This window comes from Trachinotus anak, unplaced genomic scaffold (assembly GCF_046630095.1).
Source record: "Trachinotus anak isolate AG129_WGS33_773 ecotype Australia unplaced genomic scaffold, CSIRO_AGI_Tana_v1 ptg000015l, whole genome shotgun sequence".
Classification (NCBI taxonomy): Eukaryota; Metazoa; Chordata; class Actinopteri; order Carangiformes; family Carangidae; genus Trachinotus; species Trachinotus anak.
Genome location: NW_027273866.1, coordinates 11,001,890 through 11,016,802, shown reverse-complemented (window position 1 = coordinate 11,016,802; position 14,913 = coordinate 11,001,890). Strand labels below are relative to the sequence as shown.

At 37.3% G+C, this 14,913-nt stretch overlaps 1 protein-coding gene across 1 annotated transcript; it reads right to left on the bottom strand.

Annotated features, from left to right (window-relative positions):
• Positions 1-370: 370 nt before the first annotated feature.
• On the bottom strand, positions 371-13,297 carry LOC139633011 (RING finger protein 145). The gene is made up of 11 exons (XM_071498344.1): positions 13,022-13,297; positions 12,461-12,747; positions 11,698-11,806; positions 11,165-11,256; positions 9,718-9,959; positions 8,985-9,163; positions 8,733-8,873; positions 6,883-7,065; positions 6,585-6,732; positions 4,735-5,091; positions 371-2,083 (listed from the first exon to the last, which is right to left on the bottom strand). Exons 2-11 carry the CDS (start codon positions 12,627-12,629, stop codon positions 1,166-1,168), a joined length of 2,538 nt encoding a protein of 845 aa, XP_071354445.1. The 5' UTR covers positions 12,630-12,747; positions 13,022-13,297; the 3' UTR covers positions 371-1,165.
• Between the last annotated feature and the right edge of the window lie 1,616 nt (positions 13,298-14,913).

Genomic DNA, 14,913 nt, shown 5'->3' with positions numbered 1-14,913 from the left:
TAGCCTTTCCTCGGTCAGCTGATATTCTGTTTCCATGATGATATATGTTCCTTATTTAGTTTAGGTTTAATTAAATTACTATACAGAAAACCTGGAGTCATGCAACATCCCAGCATAGGAACAGTGTATATGATGCACAGACAGCAAATATGGGTCACATTATTTGTAAATATTTCATTTTCAGTCTCTTGAATCAAGGTTGACATTGGGGACATTAATTTAAATTTAATTTAAAATCTGATGGTTTTCTTCCAATTTTTTCAGGGAAAACCCTTCAAAAATTAACAGCAAAAAAGAAATGATCAACAATACAAGTGTTTAAAGAGATGATTTAAAAAGAGTTAAAAAACTTTAACACATACAAGATAAATACTATTTAGAACATTTTATGATGATTATAATAATTGACTGTAGATGATTATGAAATTATACAGTGTTGCAGAACGCTTTCATTTAGTTTATTTATAATATTATCTACAAATCAACATCAGCCAACATTTTCTTCTGGATTGTCCAAGCTGAACACTACAAAAGTAATGTTCTGTTTAGACTTCACAAATCTGACACACAATGTCAGCCTCACTGTGCACCAGTCATGATTTTATTAATATAGAGACTAAAAAAAAAAAAAGTACATGTTCACATCTGTATGCAATACTGGGAGACAGAGAGGCTTTGCAGTACAAAAGGTTGATTCTGCTGCTAAACCACACAAAAATGCTAAACATAAAAACTACCAGGATACAGGAAAGAAAATGAAATGGAAAAAAAAATAAAAATAAAAAAAAAATCAAATGTCATTTGATTTCACTAAGTAAACATCTGTTCTTGTACCTGCTAGAAATGGGTAAATATTGACCCAAGATAATTGCTTTATAGCTACACGTGATTTCTAGTAATTATAATCTTTTTTTTTTTTTTTTTACAATTGCACAATAAGGTTATCATTTTAACCCAAGACAATTTACTCTCTATATTCAATCCAGTTGCATGTTATCTGCTAAACTGAAGCACATTCATTACACTGTCTGGTAAAAGATACAATTATTTTTCCTATTGGTTCACAGAGAGAAGGCAAATGTGTTTAATTCTCCATTATGGAGGAGTCACCCTTTTACACCCTTCAAGGCACTGATGCAGGGCAGTCAGTCACTGTTGTCTGTGCTTATGCAAGAGAAGGTGGAGGCGGAGGAGAGCGGGGAGTCTGTGGGACAGGTTCAGCCTCTCTGAGCCCGTCCACGTCCAAGTCTGAATATGTACTATTACCTTTATGACTTTGAGGATTGTCAATGCAGTCTAAGAGTTCTGAGTTTTCATTACATGATTTAACAAGTGTTTGGCCATCAACGAGGCTTGTACCACGTGAGAATGCCTCAAGAGTTTTGTCAGCATTGTTTGATCCCAGTGAATCAAAGCTGTTCCATGATTCAGGTGTCCCATCACAGCTGACGTGTTTACCGTTGCTGTTTTGTGGCACTCTAAGACAGAAAGTAGCGCCGTCTTTAAGTCCTGCTCCTTCAGATTCACATTGGCCCTCCATTGTATTCTCATTCACGTCATTAGAAGTCGATGGCAGTGCCGAGTCCTTTCCACTTCCCCCACCACAGTTGTGCATATTAGGAGAAGTTTTACCCAGCAGCACATGGGAACTAGAAAGCCCTCCTGAAGAGCAGCTTGACACTGGGTTGACAAATCCAACAAAGTCTCCACTGGAGCTGAAACGAAGACCTTGAACAGCCTTCCTGTGAAGTTCAGCTGCTCGGTCTTTATCTTCTGTCCCACAAGCTGCATCCTCAGAGCTTTCCCTCTCCTTCTGCTGCTCAGTGGGATCAGGAGTTACATCGTCTCTGTGTGTCTCTTGGGATGCGCTGTCGTCCTGGTTTTGAGTCCCCTCTTGTGCAGTCAGATCTGGTCCTGCATCTCTCTCTGCTGGAGCGTCACCTGAAGCCTCGCTCTGACCTTGTGGGGTAGGTCTGACTGTTTGGTGGCACATGGGGCAGGTGTCCTGCACATACAGCCACTTGCGGAGGCAGTTGCCATGGAAGAAATGTTTACAGTGTGTGATCACAGCAGAGCTCATTTCCTGTGAAAAGAGACATAAATTGATTTGACAACAATACCTGCAGGTCAGTATTGGCGTAATATTGCACACTGTAACAAGCACCTGCACGTTGCCCCCATGATATTGACACTCATATCTGCAACAAGGGTTTCTGTAGAGTTCACCAAGTTAAACTCAAGACTTTTTTTAAAATGTTTTTTCTAAACACTTAGAATACAATCTAATACTTTTTTAACAGTTAAATCAGTGCTGATTGAAAGACAGTATGGCCTAAAATTATTTATTTAGCCCTTGATCACATATGGAAACATTTTAGAGGTAACATTGGTCCCTATGTCAAGAAAAAAACATACATAACAATATAACAATATTATTATATGCTGTTTCATAGAATTGCATTATTACTATATTACACATCCTGCACATATATTATACATATCATTATATACTTAATTATATTATTACGTATATTATTATTCAGGGCTACTGGACATTCACTATGTTACGTCTGCACAAATATTTACAAAAATCACATATCTAGTCTAAGGTATTGTAATGTCTGTATTGTGAATTCCTTTTTTAATATCACCTGTCTTCAGTAATCTCTTTTATCTTTTACTCATTTCAGTCGGAGTTCCTTATTTGTTTTCTTACCTCTCAGCCTGTCAATGTGATGCTGTGATGCGGATTTCCCCTCACAGATCAATGAACTCTTATCTTTTTCTAAAAAAAACAAGGCCTCTGGACAGCTCTTAAACCAATTTTTTATATTACCAAGATTTTCTGTAGCTGCTTCCTTGACAACAAACTAGTCATCATCATCAAGGAAAAGGAAAAGAAAATGTACTGGCTTCAACAAAAACCATGGCTGAGGGCCAAAGCTTCATGCCTGATCAGTAAAAGAGGAGGAGGAACTAAACTGGAAAAACTCGACCAACATGCTTAAAGTATTACATATACAGTTTGCAGTAATGTATATCATGCGTCTTCCATGTGCATTCAGAGCTGGGCTCTCATATCATGTATCGCTATATGTTTAATTCTATACCTCACTGCTGATATTGTGCTGAAATTTTGAGTCTGATTATTGGTGTTTACACAGTAACTGGCATTTTTGGCTCGTGAAAAAAACTCCTATGTTCTTATAAAATTCTTCTTAAAACTAATTTTGAATTGTGTGTCTTTCTCATAATTGATTGTTATTTGTTTAATAATAATTTCATCAACTTTTCTCTTTGTGTTCTGGATTTGAATTACTTTTTTATTCCTTGTTTTACTGTTAAACAGTTTTTTTTGTTTTTGAAAAGTAATTTGTTAAAATAATCAAAATAATGATTTTCTCAAAGCATTGGTTGCTATGTATATATCATGAATGCTGACTGTGAACAGTTCAACCAAACACTTTTTTCTTGTGTTGTTTGATCAACTTTTAAAAAGCCTGAAATGCGCCCAAATATCAAGCAGTTCATTAGAAAAAAAAAACAACCAAATATTAGGAAAAATGTAAAAATAAACATATTTTACAAGGCAGAAATATGTTTAAAATTTAATTTGCAACCCTCAGGTTGGGAACCAGTGATATAGATTTATTTATCCTCATATTCCTGAATCAACAGAACAAAAAACCGAGCACTGTATGTATGATATGGAGGTGGACTGTAGACCCATTTAGACATCTCTCTCAAACAGTAACAGAAACCCTTTCCTGTCCTCTTGGTACACACTCACTACAATCTAGTTGTTCATTAGAGTCCTGATGATGTCACAATGGTGGCCATGTCAGTTTTCATTTAGATGTCTATCTCTTTTTTTGTCACACATTAAAAGCTCTGTGTGAAAACATCAGCAGGGAAGGAAGAAGGTCAGAATATTTCAGTGAAATGCTTCAGCACTTCTCAAAATAAAACTGAGATGATGTGGAAGGAGAAAAATGCAGAATGTTTTTTATGCTCTTTTCATTAGAAAGAAGAGAAAGTGTTACTCTCTTTGAAGCAACATAATTTCATATCGATGTAAATCCCAGCAGATTGGAAAAGTCTTAAATTAGACTGAATAGTTCATCAGTGGCTGTAGGAGTCAAAAAATCAGCTTAAAAAAAACAGAGCATTAATTCTGAATCAATAACTTTACATATCAGAGTCATAAAGGAAAGCAAAAGCCTTGTTTTATGACACATTAATAACTGGGTTTTTGTTATTAACTTGTCAGATGTTTGTTGTTGACCATTTACCAGCTGAAAATACAGAACTGCATTCAGATTTGCTCATATTCAAGTGACAGAAAATCAAACATAAAGTGATGCTGTCAATAGTCTGAAGTCAGAAGTGAGAGATTTGATTTTTTTCCCCCCAAAATATATTATTATGTTCAGGTGATTATTAGTGAATTCTTTATTTTCTGTACCTCATTATCATATATTTCCTTTGTATTTACCTTTCTAAGTCAAGTTTTATATGTTAAATATGTAGTCGGGGGAAGTTTGATATGTACGCTTTGGCTTCTCATTCTTCTGTTGTGTAATTTAATGCTGTTGTGTGGGTTATGAGAAAATAAAACAAGACTGAAGACGTTTGCAACCAGGTGTGCTATAACTATAATGAGGTTTTATATTTTGTAAAACATTCCTGGCCTTGGATTTACTCCAATGACATGCCCATGACAGTGTGACTTACCTGGAAGCAGATGGAGCAGACGTCGTTGTGTTGTTGCAGCTGCTGAGCCGTGGCTTTGGGAAGGGAGTTGATCTTCTTAGCTGCTTCCTGTCTGAGCAGGAAGCTCCTCCAGCCAGACTGACCTCTGAGCCAAACGTTGAAGTAAGAGTGAATGATAATGACGGAGGCTCCCATCCAGCTCCACTCTCCAAACAGCGACTCCCAGGTGCCGTACGCCACCACGCACAGCGCCACCACAAACTCCAGCACCCTGCTGACAGCGTTCACCCAGTAGATCACTTCGTCCAGGCTTTCAATCGGGTCGCTGCGGAACAGCTCCACCATGAAGAGGGAGTAGATCAGCATAGTGCCTGTAACCTGGAAAACATGACAAACATATTTATTTTCTAAAAATGTTTAAACAATGTTTTTATTAATTTCTTGCCTCTGGGATATAAATAAATATAAAAAACAACAAAAAATTAAGAACAAACAGAAAACATGAAACACAAAGAACAAGTTGCTTCTCAGACACCAGGTGTGCATGTAAGTTTGTTTAAGTGATCAGGATATAATTCTTAATCAAACTGCACATAAATACTGTTTTTAGAGCTCACACAAAACATGCTAGAAGGTTTAGACCCAGGAGTCCTCACTGCTCATCTTCATCATCTTTCAAATCCATACACTTACATTTACATCCGTAAACTTAATTTATAAGTAACCTTTTCCAGTGGTCGAGTAATAGCATCTGCTTGGCCAATAATTTGATACATGGTCTGTCGGTCTCTTTCCAAAACACTGCAATGAATCTTTTGTCTTGCAGAAAACAAAGAGTTATTATTCTTTTTTTCTCTTTTAATATGCTTATGATCTTGTGAGAACGACCATAATATCCACTGGGACGCCTTTTTCAATGCTCTTTCTGTGTTTCTTACCTCCTCTCAAGTGTTTTATTCCTGCACTGGTGAACATAATGAAACCATGTCCCCTTCATCTCAGTGTAAGCTGGTTCTCAGTCTTCCAGTGTAATATTTGTTTCTAGGTCTTCTCTCCATATATTAGGTTTATAATCAGACAAACATCTTTATGACTTAGAACATTAAAAACAGGTCAGATGAATACAATCTTTAATTAAAGGACTACGCCTTAAATATGAAGTTCCAAGGTTGCAGCCACTTAAAAAAACTGATTTCACATGCTGTAGGTCGAGGATGTACTAAGATGCGGTTTATTCATGAATTATTAACAATTACGGAATATAATAGTTTTTAATAGTTCCCATTGTTTGTTTTCGAAGATATTATGTTATCAAACAGGGCAGATGAGGAGGGGTCACATTACACTTCGAAATCCACTGGAATGGCTCCTTTGAATTTTTTTTTTTTTTGCAGTATGAAAGTTTAGATGAACCAAGATTGTTATTGTTCCTTTGTTGTGCCTGTCAATGTTGTTGGATGTTAATGTTGTAATGTTGGACCCCAGGAAAAGTATGACATAGATTTTTGTGTGTAGAAAAGACTGTGAGATGCTCTCCATCTGCCCCAGTGTCTTGTCTGATATGACCACTGGAGGGCACCAAAGTCAAAGCATATCTATCTATTCAATTATCAAAATTAATTTGATTAATTTTCAGTCAGTCAACTAATCATTTTATCTAAGTCAAATGTCAAATGTTTCAAAGTGATGTCAAAATAGAAAATGTCAATTATTTAAAATAATAAAGTTCCTGGTAACTCCGTTATTTTATTTTAACTGTGTTAATCATATTATTCAGTCACTTCATTTTTCTGACTTTTAATCTTTAAACACATTTTTCAGAGAGTAATCCACCTTCATTTCTTCCAGACCTACAAAGTCACTCCTCCTACCTGAAGGGAAGTCAGCATGCAGCTGGACACCAGTATAAGGAGCCAGAAGTCCATGTGGAAGAACTGGGAGATTTTGTAAGCCATATACACTGGGAAAACCAGCAGAAGGAGACACATGCTGAGGCCACGAAAGTGTTTCCACAGACTCCTTGATGCACAGAAGAAACACAAGTGAATGAACAATAATACAAAATTCTCAGAGTGCTTTTTAAAACATTTTACTCTTCAACGTGTCACTTTACAACCCAGCATGCTTTACTTCCACCTCATTAGATAAAGTGAAATTCCCTCTTGTTACCTGTTGCGGGATGCACCCAAAGCTAGAATGATCGGATCTGTGATTTCGATCATTGACTGCAGCGTTGAAGTCACCACGATGAAGAGGATGATGCTGAGGAGGAAGGTGCGCTGCAGTGCCTGCATATCTAACAGACCAGTCTGGAGGGCAAGCAGCAGCAGAGTGACGCCCTCAGTCACTCCTCTGAGGAAGAAGATAAAGAGCTGAGGTTAACCAAAGGACAAGGTTACAGCACCTTCACTTTTGACTTGTACAGTACAGTTGGTCATTTCAGCTGCAGAATCTCTGCAGCTGAGTCAGCGAACAAAAAAACAAAACAAGAGCTCCAGGCTCTTTCCATTACTTAATCTATTTTTTTCCCGTTATTATTACCTTTTTTTTTTTTTACATTGTTTTGCTTTCCTCTACATGAGTATTCCTGAATTATATTTGTCTTTTTCTACTGAATTACTTTACATTTTCTACTCATTAAGTTTTATCTCATCTCTCATGAATAATTCCGCTCTTATTACAAATCTCTTGTAATCAAAACACTGATCTAGACAGAATCAAAATAATAATTATTACAGCTGCGACAATAAGTCAATTATTCAAATGACAGACATTAAAATCTGGAACTATTTTATTATTATTATTTTTTTGATCGTTTAGGTCATTTTTAAGCATAAATATCCACTTAGCCACTTCCTGTTTCTCAGCTCTGAGCATTGGCTTTCTTTTTTTATTATGTAATGAAAATCTGTATCTTTGGGTTTAAATGACTAAACAAAACAAATAAATTGAAGATGGAATTTTGGAAAATGTGTGGGGCACTTTTCACAATGTAATGATGTTTTATAAACCAAACAATTAATCGATTAATTAATAAAATAATCAGCAGTAATGAAAACTAGAAACCATCTTGGGATCTCACATGTTGACATTGTGACCCATGAGTGCTTAGAAGTTATTAGTACATTATTACATAAGCACTCATTACTTATAGGTTTGACCACACCTACCTTTGAACTCAGATTTCATTGTGATCTCAACTACACACCTGTAAAGTTTCGTGACTGTATCTTGTGCAATGCCAACTTTGGCAGGCGTTTGTGGTCACACACAAACACCTGCCAATGTACTTAAAAAACCTGCCAACAACATAAACACCTGCCAAAGTACTCAAACCTGTCTCTGTGCAGTTCCTGCTACAGTAGGTGTCTCCAGTTTAAGTGCATTAAGTGAGGGGATTTTCCAAATAATCCAGCAGCACGGTTTTGAGTAATTTCTGTTTTGAAATCACCCAGAATTTTTGCTGCCACTATGTGACTGGTGCGCTCCCAAGTGAGTGGTAAATAAAACCATTAGAATGATGGTTTCACACAACATTCAACACATCGGCTTTTTAAATAAAGATCGTTAAACATAAGAGCTTTACAGTTTGAGCTCTCATAGTGTCGTTTTCGGCTGCAGCAGGCAGCTGTTTTCAAAGACAGGCCACTGTACAAAACCTTCTCAACACCAAAGAGCAGACAGACACAGATAGGGATTAGCTGGTGAATATGGTGGAGCAGTTAGTAGCTAAAGGGCTGACATTTCCCTCAGGAGTTTGCAAAGACTAAAACCAGAGCTAAAAGCGAGGGAATATTGGACTCAAATTTGCCAAAAATATGACTCAAATTTAATCACAATGTTGCTCTATAACTGCTTTAGGTGTAACTAAGGTAGAGTTTGTTGAAATATTTGATACATGAACATAACTGTGACTATTTGGCCACTTTGTGTTCTCAACAGTGTGTTTCTGCAGCTTTAAATGTGGAAACTGGACCAAAGGAGGAGTTAGTGATAGTATATGAGTGAAAACATCTCACCTGTGCATGACATTCTCATTTTGAACAGCTGCATAACCTCCCAGGTAGAACTTGCATAGGTTGAGCAGTCCGAGAGCCAGATAAGACACCACGAAGGTCAGACCCAGAAGGGAGTACGGTGTGGCACAACATTCAGACACACTGTAAATACATCCGTTGATTAAAAAAAAAAAACACACGATATATCATGTATTGCACAAACATTCACAAAAGAATAACAAGCACTGTATAAGCCACATAATTACATCACACCTTGTGAGCAGGAAGAACATGATTCCCTGATGGGCTGCTGAGGCAGCGTTGCCAGACATGGCATCTGAGCACAGCTGGACAACAAACAGAACAGACCAGAAGACACTGAAGAGCACTGGAACAGCAAACTGGTTCCACAGAGAGATTCCCACAGCCAGAAGTCTGTACAGTTCGATCACCTGAAGGACAAGAAACCAGTGATGTGATGAGGAGGCGTGTTAAAGCACACAGTCCACAAAAACCAGTACTGACAAGCAGGTAGAGACATGTGAGTAAATGTGAAACATGTTTACAAATAAATGCTAAAACATAGAAGTCAAAATGTGAAAAAAAAACATTTTTGAGTGATAAATACACATAAGAATAATGGAAAACAAACTTATATGACATCTAATTTGGATTTATTGACACTTGTAGAGACACAAAATCAAGGAAAACTGTTTTTATTTATATTATTACTTAATAAACCTGCAGAGAGTGTTGAAAGAGGAAATTGAATATTTCTAAATAAGTAGAGGGTATTGATAAAATGGAAAAATGAACAGACACAAACAAACACAACAGTCAAAATATCTTAACTTCGTCAACTGAGGCAGATGCAGTTTTATTAAACTTGTCAAATCTTAAACAAAAGAGAAAAAACTTGAATAAAAGCAGCGATAAGGATCTACGACCCCTTCAGACAATCAGTGAAAACATTTAGGTATAAATGAGGATTTCAGAATAAGAGTACCTCCACCTGAAGCAGCTCTGAATAGGCAGCCCTTGCGAGGCGATATGGCACAAACAGATTTGAGAGGAGGAAGATAACGATCCCCGATCCAGTCAGTCCCATGGAGAAAGTATTGACAGTTAGCAGCGTGGCGTGAGGAGCAGCGAAGAGTCTGGCCAGCAGGGGGAGCATGTGAGCGGAGAACAACCACACCTTTCTGGTCTTCATCAGGAAGGCACACAGCGTGCTGAGAATAATCTGACCTGAGCAGAAAGTAAAGTGACCACGACTGTAAAGCTTAGCCAATTTACTTCCCCTCCTTAAACACCTGAGACAGATGGGGTAACCATGGCCACAGACTGTATACATGACAGCTGATGATGACGATACCTAAACAGAGTTAATAAGTTATCAGGTAATATTAGTTGATGGTTTTTGACTACATTATATATTTATGTGAAATTTTATATTTCAGTATCACAAACATGGCTTCATTTTACAGCTTATTTCGATTCTCAAAGGTGATTTTCTTTGTTCTTTATTTTTCTTGTTGTTTACAAACACTATGAAAAGACCAAAACAACAATGATTGTATCCCACGAACAAGAGTTATATCTGTGTGAACCTGATTCAGTCTTTTCCTCTGTGCCATAAAGCTCCATGGTTGTGCAAAAACAAGTAAAAACCCATCAGTAAACATCTAGGTTACACTGAGCAACATGTCTCTTCATTACAAGTACAGGCACCGCAGTTTACCTAGAAACAGCTCCACAGACTAATAGTGGTGATCACTTTCACAGCCTCTGTAGAGTAGTGCCTGTAAGGTAGCACATCAGCCTACAGTGCCCATGTTTTTCTATAATGAAGAGACATGTCAACCAGTGCATAGTTGGGGCTCACTGATGTGTTCTAACAGGCAGACGAATAAGCTAAAGCAGGTTCTGGATACACAGACACAACACTTGTTAGTGGGATACATTCACTGTTGTTCTGGTCTTTTTGTAGAATTTGCTGACAATAACAAACATATAGAAAATCAGCAGCCCTCCTTTAATGTCGTAAACCTCACAAGTAAGGGAGTGAGTACGACACTCAAATTTTATTCAAACACATAACTTTATTTGAAACTGTAGACTAGAACCTTAAGTTCCCAAAGACACCAAACATATTAAGGTGACATTCTGGGAGAGTCATGGGTTTGAATATTATACTTAAAACATGATATAGTTTCAATGAAGACTGGAACAAGCTAGTACAGAATATCTGTTAGTCACACATAGTGACATACAATCATTTTTACAAAGCTTAGAAAGAAAGAATTTGGCTAGAGTGGTGTGTTAAGGGACTAAATTGAATATTTTTTTTTGTGAAGCCCTATGCAATGCAAACATCAAAGAGCTATAGAAAAATGGCAAACAAAAATGCTAAGTAATATGCATTTACATACAAGTTTGGTTCTGGGACTTACTAGTCATTGCAGAGACAAATCTGTTGAAGGCCAGAGAGTCAAGGTACACTGCTCCTTCATACCCATACTGCAGCTCTTCACGAATATAATCCCTGTAAAACACACAGAAAAAAATGTAAATATATTTACACTGTATGTTGTTTATTTTAGGAGATATATGTCATCATAATAGCTGCACAAACATTTGAGAGGAAAATATAATCCTGAGGTGACAAATTATGGAATTATTTCTTTGCATTGTTAATTAATGATTTTGTTTACTTCTTATTTTGAGGAGTTTATTGATTCATTTATTGATGCACAAATAAGTCAAGTCTGGCCTTTATTTAACAGTATTAAGCCTGAAGCTTTCTTGCACATTGTTCTTAAGTTATGAAAGTGCATTGATGTGATCTTAAAAGTAATTATCGGGCTGAATTATTCTTGATATACAGACAGAGAAGCACTGTGACTGCAGGAAAGAAAAATGATCCTGGTGCAATAAGACCAGGAAGTATAATAATAGCAGTAGTAGTAGTAGGATGATATCTCACTTGGAAATCTGATGCCCCATGTATAGGAGAAGGGCAGCGAGGATATGGAGGTAGAGCGTCACAATGTGTCTCAATGGCAAAACCAACACCACCACGTTTATCAGATGACCTGGAGGGTAAAAGAGAACTCTCATGTTTTCTGTAGCCGAGAGTGAAAAGATGCACACAAGGTACATTCACATCCGTCCTTTGTCGCCACCAGATCTGCTGTATTTCGCAGTTTTCAGTAAATTTTTGCAATGCTGACTTTCCTTATCAGGCTGACTAAGCTGTAAAAAACTGACATCGTTATGTCCAATCTCAAGTATTTTGCAAGACAGTCTCACAATAAAGATTCTCTTTATAGTACAAGTGTTAATGGAGTTTTGTCTGTCAGACATTTTCCTTCTGTGTGCAGCCTGCATAGGTGAAGTGGCGTAAGAAATCCCTGCAGACAGCTAACATTTTAAAGTCAGTTTTTAACATTTAAAGCATAATTGTTTCCGAGAAAAAGGTGAAAATTAAATTGAATGAAAATATGTTTTTTCCCTTCAGGACGTAATTCTATTGTCTGACATTTTCTGGGGTAGTCATCAAAACAGATAAGTAGTTCTAAGCACTGACGAAACAAAAAACAACATCTGTCAAAATAATGGAAGGAAAGTTTGGAGGTTTTTATCATTCAGTTGGATAAAGATCCTAAACATACAGCCAAAGCAACCAAAGAACTTTTTCAGGGCAGAGAGGAGAGCACATCATATTATTTCATATATCGTATATTTACCTAGGTAGTACATGTTCCAGATGACATATTTGTATTTGAAGAGCATGTCTTCATTTTTGGCCTTGAGATGCTCTGTTAAACCTTCTATATCACATTTATAGAGCAGGTCCAGCACCAGTATGCTTGGCACCCTGAGGGCAACGTTGGCCACCTCTTCCAGACGAGGCATCTTGATTAAAACCAACTTTTTGGTGAGCAGAGAGCTTCTGTGTCACATGCTGTTCGCCGGTCGCACAGGACACAGGTTTCCAGCAGCTTCACTACTATTTTGCTCGTCTTCTTGTCATCTGAAAACACACACACACACACACACACACACACACACACACACACACACACACACAAACACACACACACACAATTTAGGTTTCTCACCCTGCAACACAGGACTCCTGTGTGAGCAACCAGGCCGTTATTTAGCTGTGTATTCCCGCTTTGGTGCCACATTTCAGCCGTTAATTAAAGCTGGAGAAGCACAGAAGGTAGCTTATACAATAAGGTATCACAATGATAAAGCTTTTAAAGTAGATATTGTGTGTAAAGCGACATAGTTTCACTTACTTCGCACAGTGACAGACATCACAGCCGAACAGCCATTTCCTAGCTAGTCGCTGCTGGCGGTTAGCTTCTACAGCGAGCGGCAACATGTTTCCAAAGCACTGAACCGCACCTAAAAATATCTGAGTTCTTCTCGAACTCCCGCTCGTCAAAGGTAGTCTGACAGAGCCGCCATGGAAAAAAATTAAACGACTAAAATTAAACGAAAGGAGGATGAGTACGGAGACTTCAAACGCAATGTTGTGATTCCGCTCGGTTGCGTGGCCATTTCCCGTGTTCACGTCATATCGAAAGAAGCCAATCAGGTTCCGGTATTCTCGATTTCAAAATAAAAGTGGTAATAATGACGATAATAATAATGTTTTATGATCATTTTTATTGTTTTATTATTATTATTATTATTATTAGGGGTCACAAGATGATTAAACGTATGAGAAAGAAATATACTGCGTTTTTGTTATACAGAATTATGTTTGTTATTATTTGTTTTAACGTTTAATTGTAATTTCTATGTTAAAAAAATATATATATTTCGACCTCTTCAGTTCTAAGAAAGGTCTGTAAACTGGAGCCACAACAATACTATTTTCTGGACCTGTCTCATAATGTCACACACTGTACAAAAAACAGCTTGATAGAAACAATTTATTTTCTTGTATTTATTGTGTTTGATATGGAACGGCTGAAGAGGAGCGAATAATAAAGCACAATCCAAATGCTGCATCCTTAAATTTCACATCAGTCAACAGAGAAAGCAAATATCTGGATATTTGTGGTGTCTGTATGTGCATTTATGTTTCAGGCTATCATCCATCTGTGGTCTGTGTTTAACCGCTTTCACTTGCTTTCAGTCCCCAAAGCTCTGCAGTCTGCACAGCTGCCCTCTGCACAGAAGCTCACTCAAACAGAATATCATCTTGTCTATCCAAACAAAGAAATTATAAATGTAAATTCCTGGAACAAGCAGCAAAAATCAACAACGTGCAGATGCACTGCTATCATTGCAATTTTTCAGAAAAAGAGATGACTAATATAAAGAAAGTACATTTCCTGATTGTGTGGGAGAGCGGTTGCCTGGCCCACTGCTTTTCATCTGCATATAGGAAGGAAGCTGCATCTCATGCCACGTAGTTTATATTTGATTCCATTAGGACATCATCACCAAAAGTTTATATGTTAAACTTTTCAAACATAATTTTTTTTAATTTACTTCTCATGGTGGACCCAGATGTTTTCTATATTGGCTTTAGCAGACAATGGCTGTTTTAAAAATACAACTCCTCATTTACTGTATATGTCAAAGTCTTGCATAAGAGCTAAAACCTCTGACATTAACAAACTAAATAAGTGTGTAGATATGTTTACATAATGTGCTCATGTGTTATGGATATTTAATGCTCGCAGGTGTGCAGGATCTGTACTGTGTTTACATCTTTCATGTTAAAACTTAAATGCCACATCCTGACATTTCATTACCTCAACCTGTCATACTGTATCTAAAATGAATTAAAATTGCAGTCCTTCCCTCTTTCTCTGTCATTTAACTGACATTAAACCAGTCAGGAGCAGCACTTGGAGCATTTCCACTGAACTACATGGCAGTGGATGAACTGAGTTCTGCAAGAGACTGTGTGCTGAAGAGAGGCTCATTAAAATGCTCTCAGAGAGACTGAGAGCCAAAGCTGAGAGCACAAACAAATGCAGCTTCAATGTACAGACATAGACTGTACATGTACATATATACAGGCCATCCGGGGACAACTGTTACACTGTGACTCCTTGTTTTTCTGAATACTGTCTTGCATTGCAACATCATCAAATTTACCAGATGATGACAGCCAAGTGAGTAAAAGTCTGCCTTTGTTTCATGAGTGTAAAGCTTAAATACAACACAG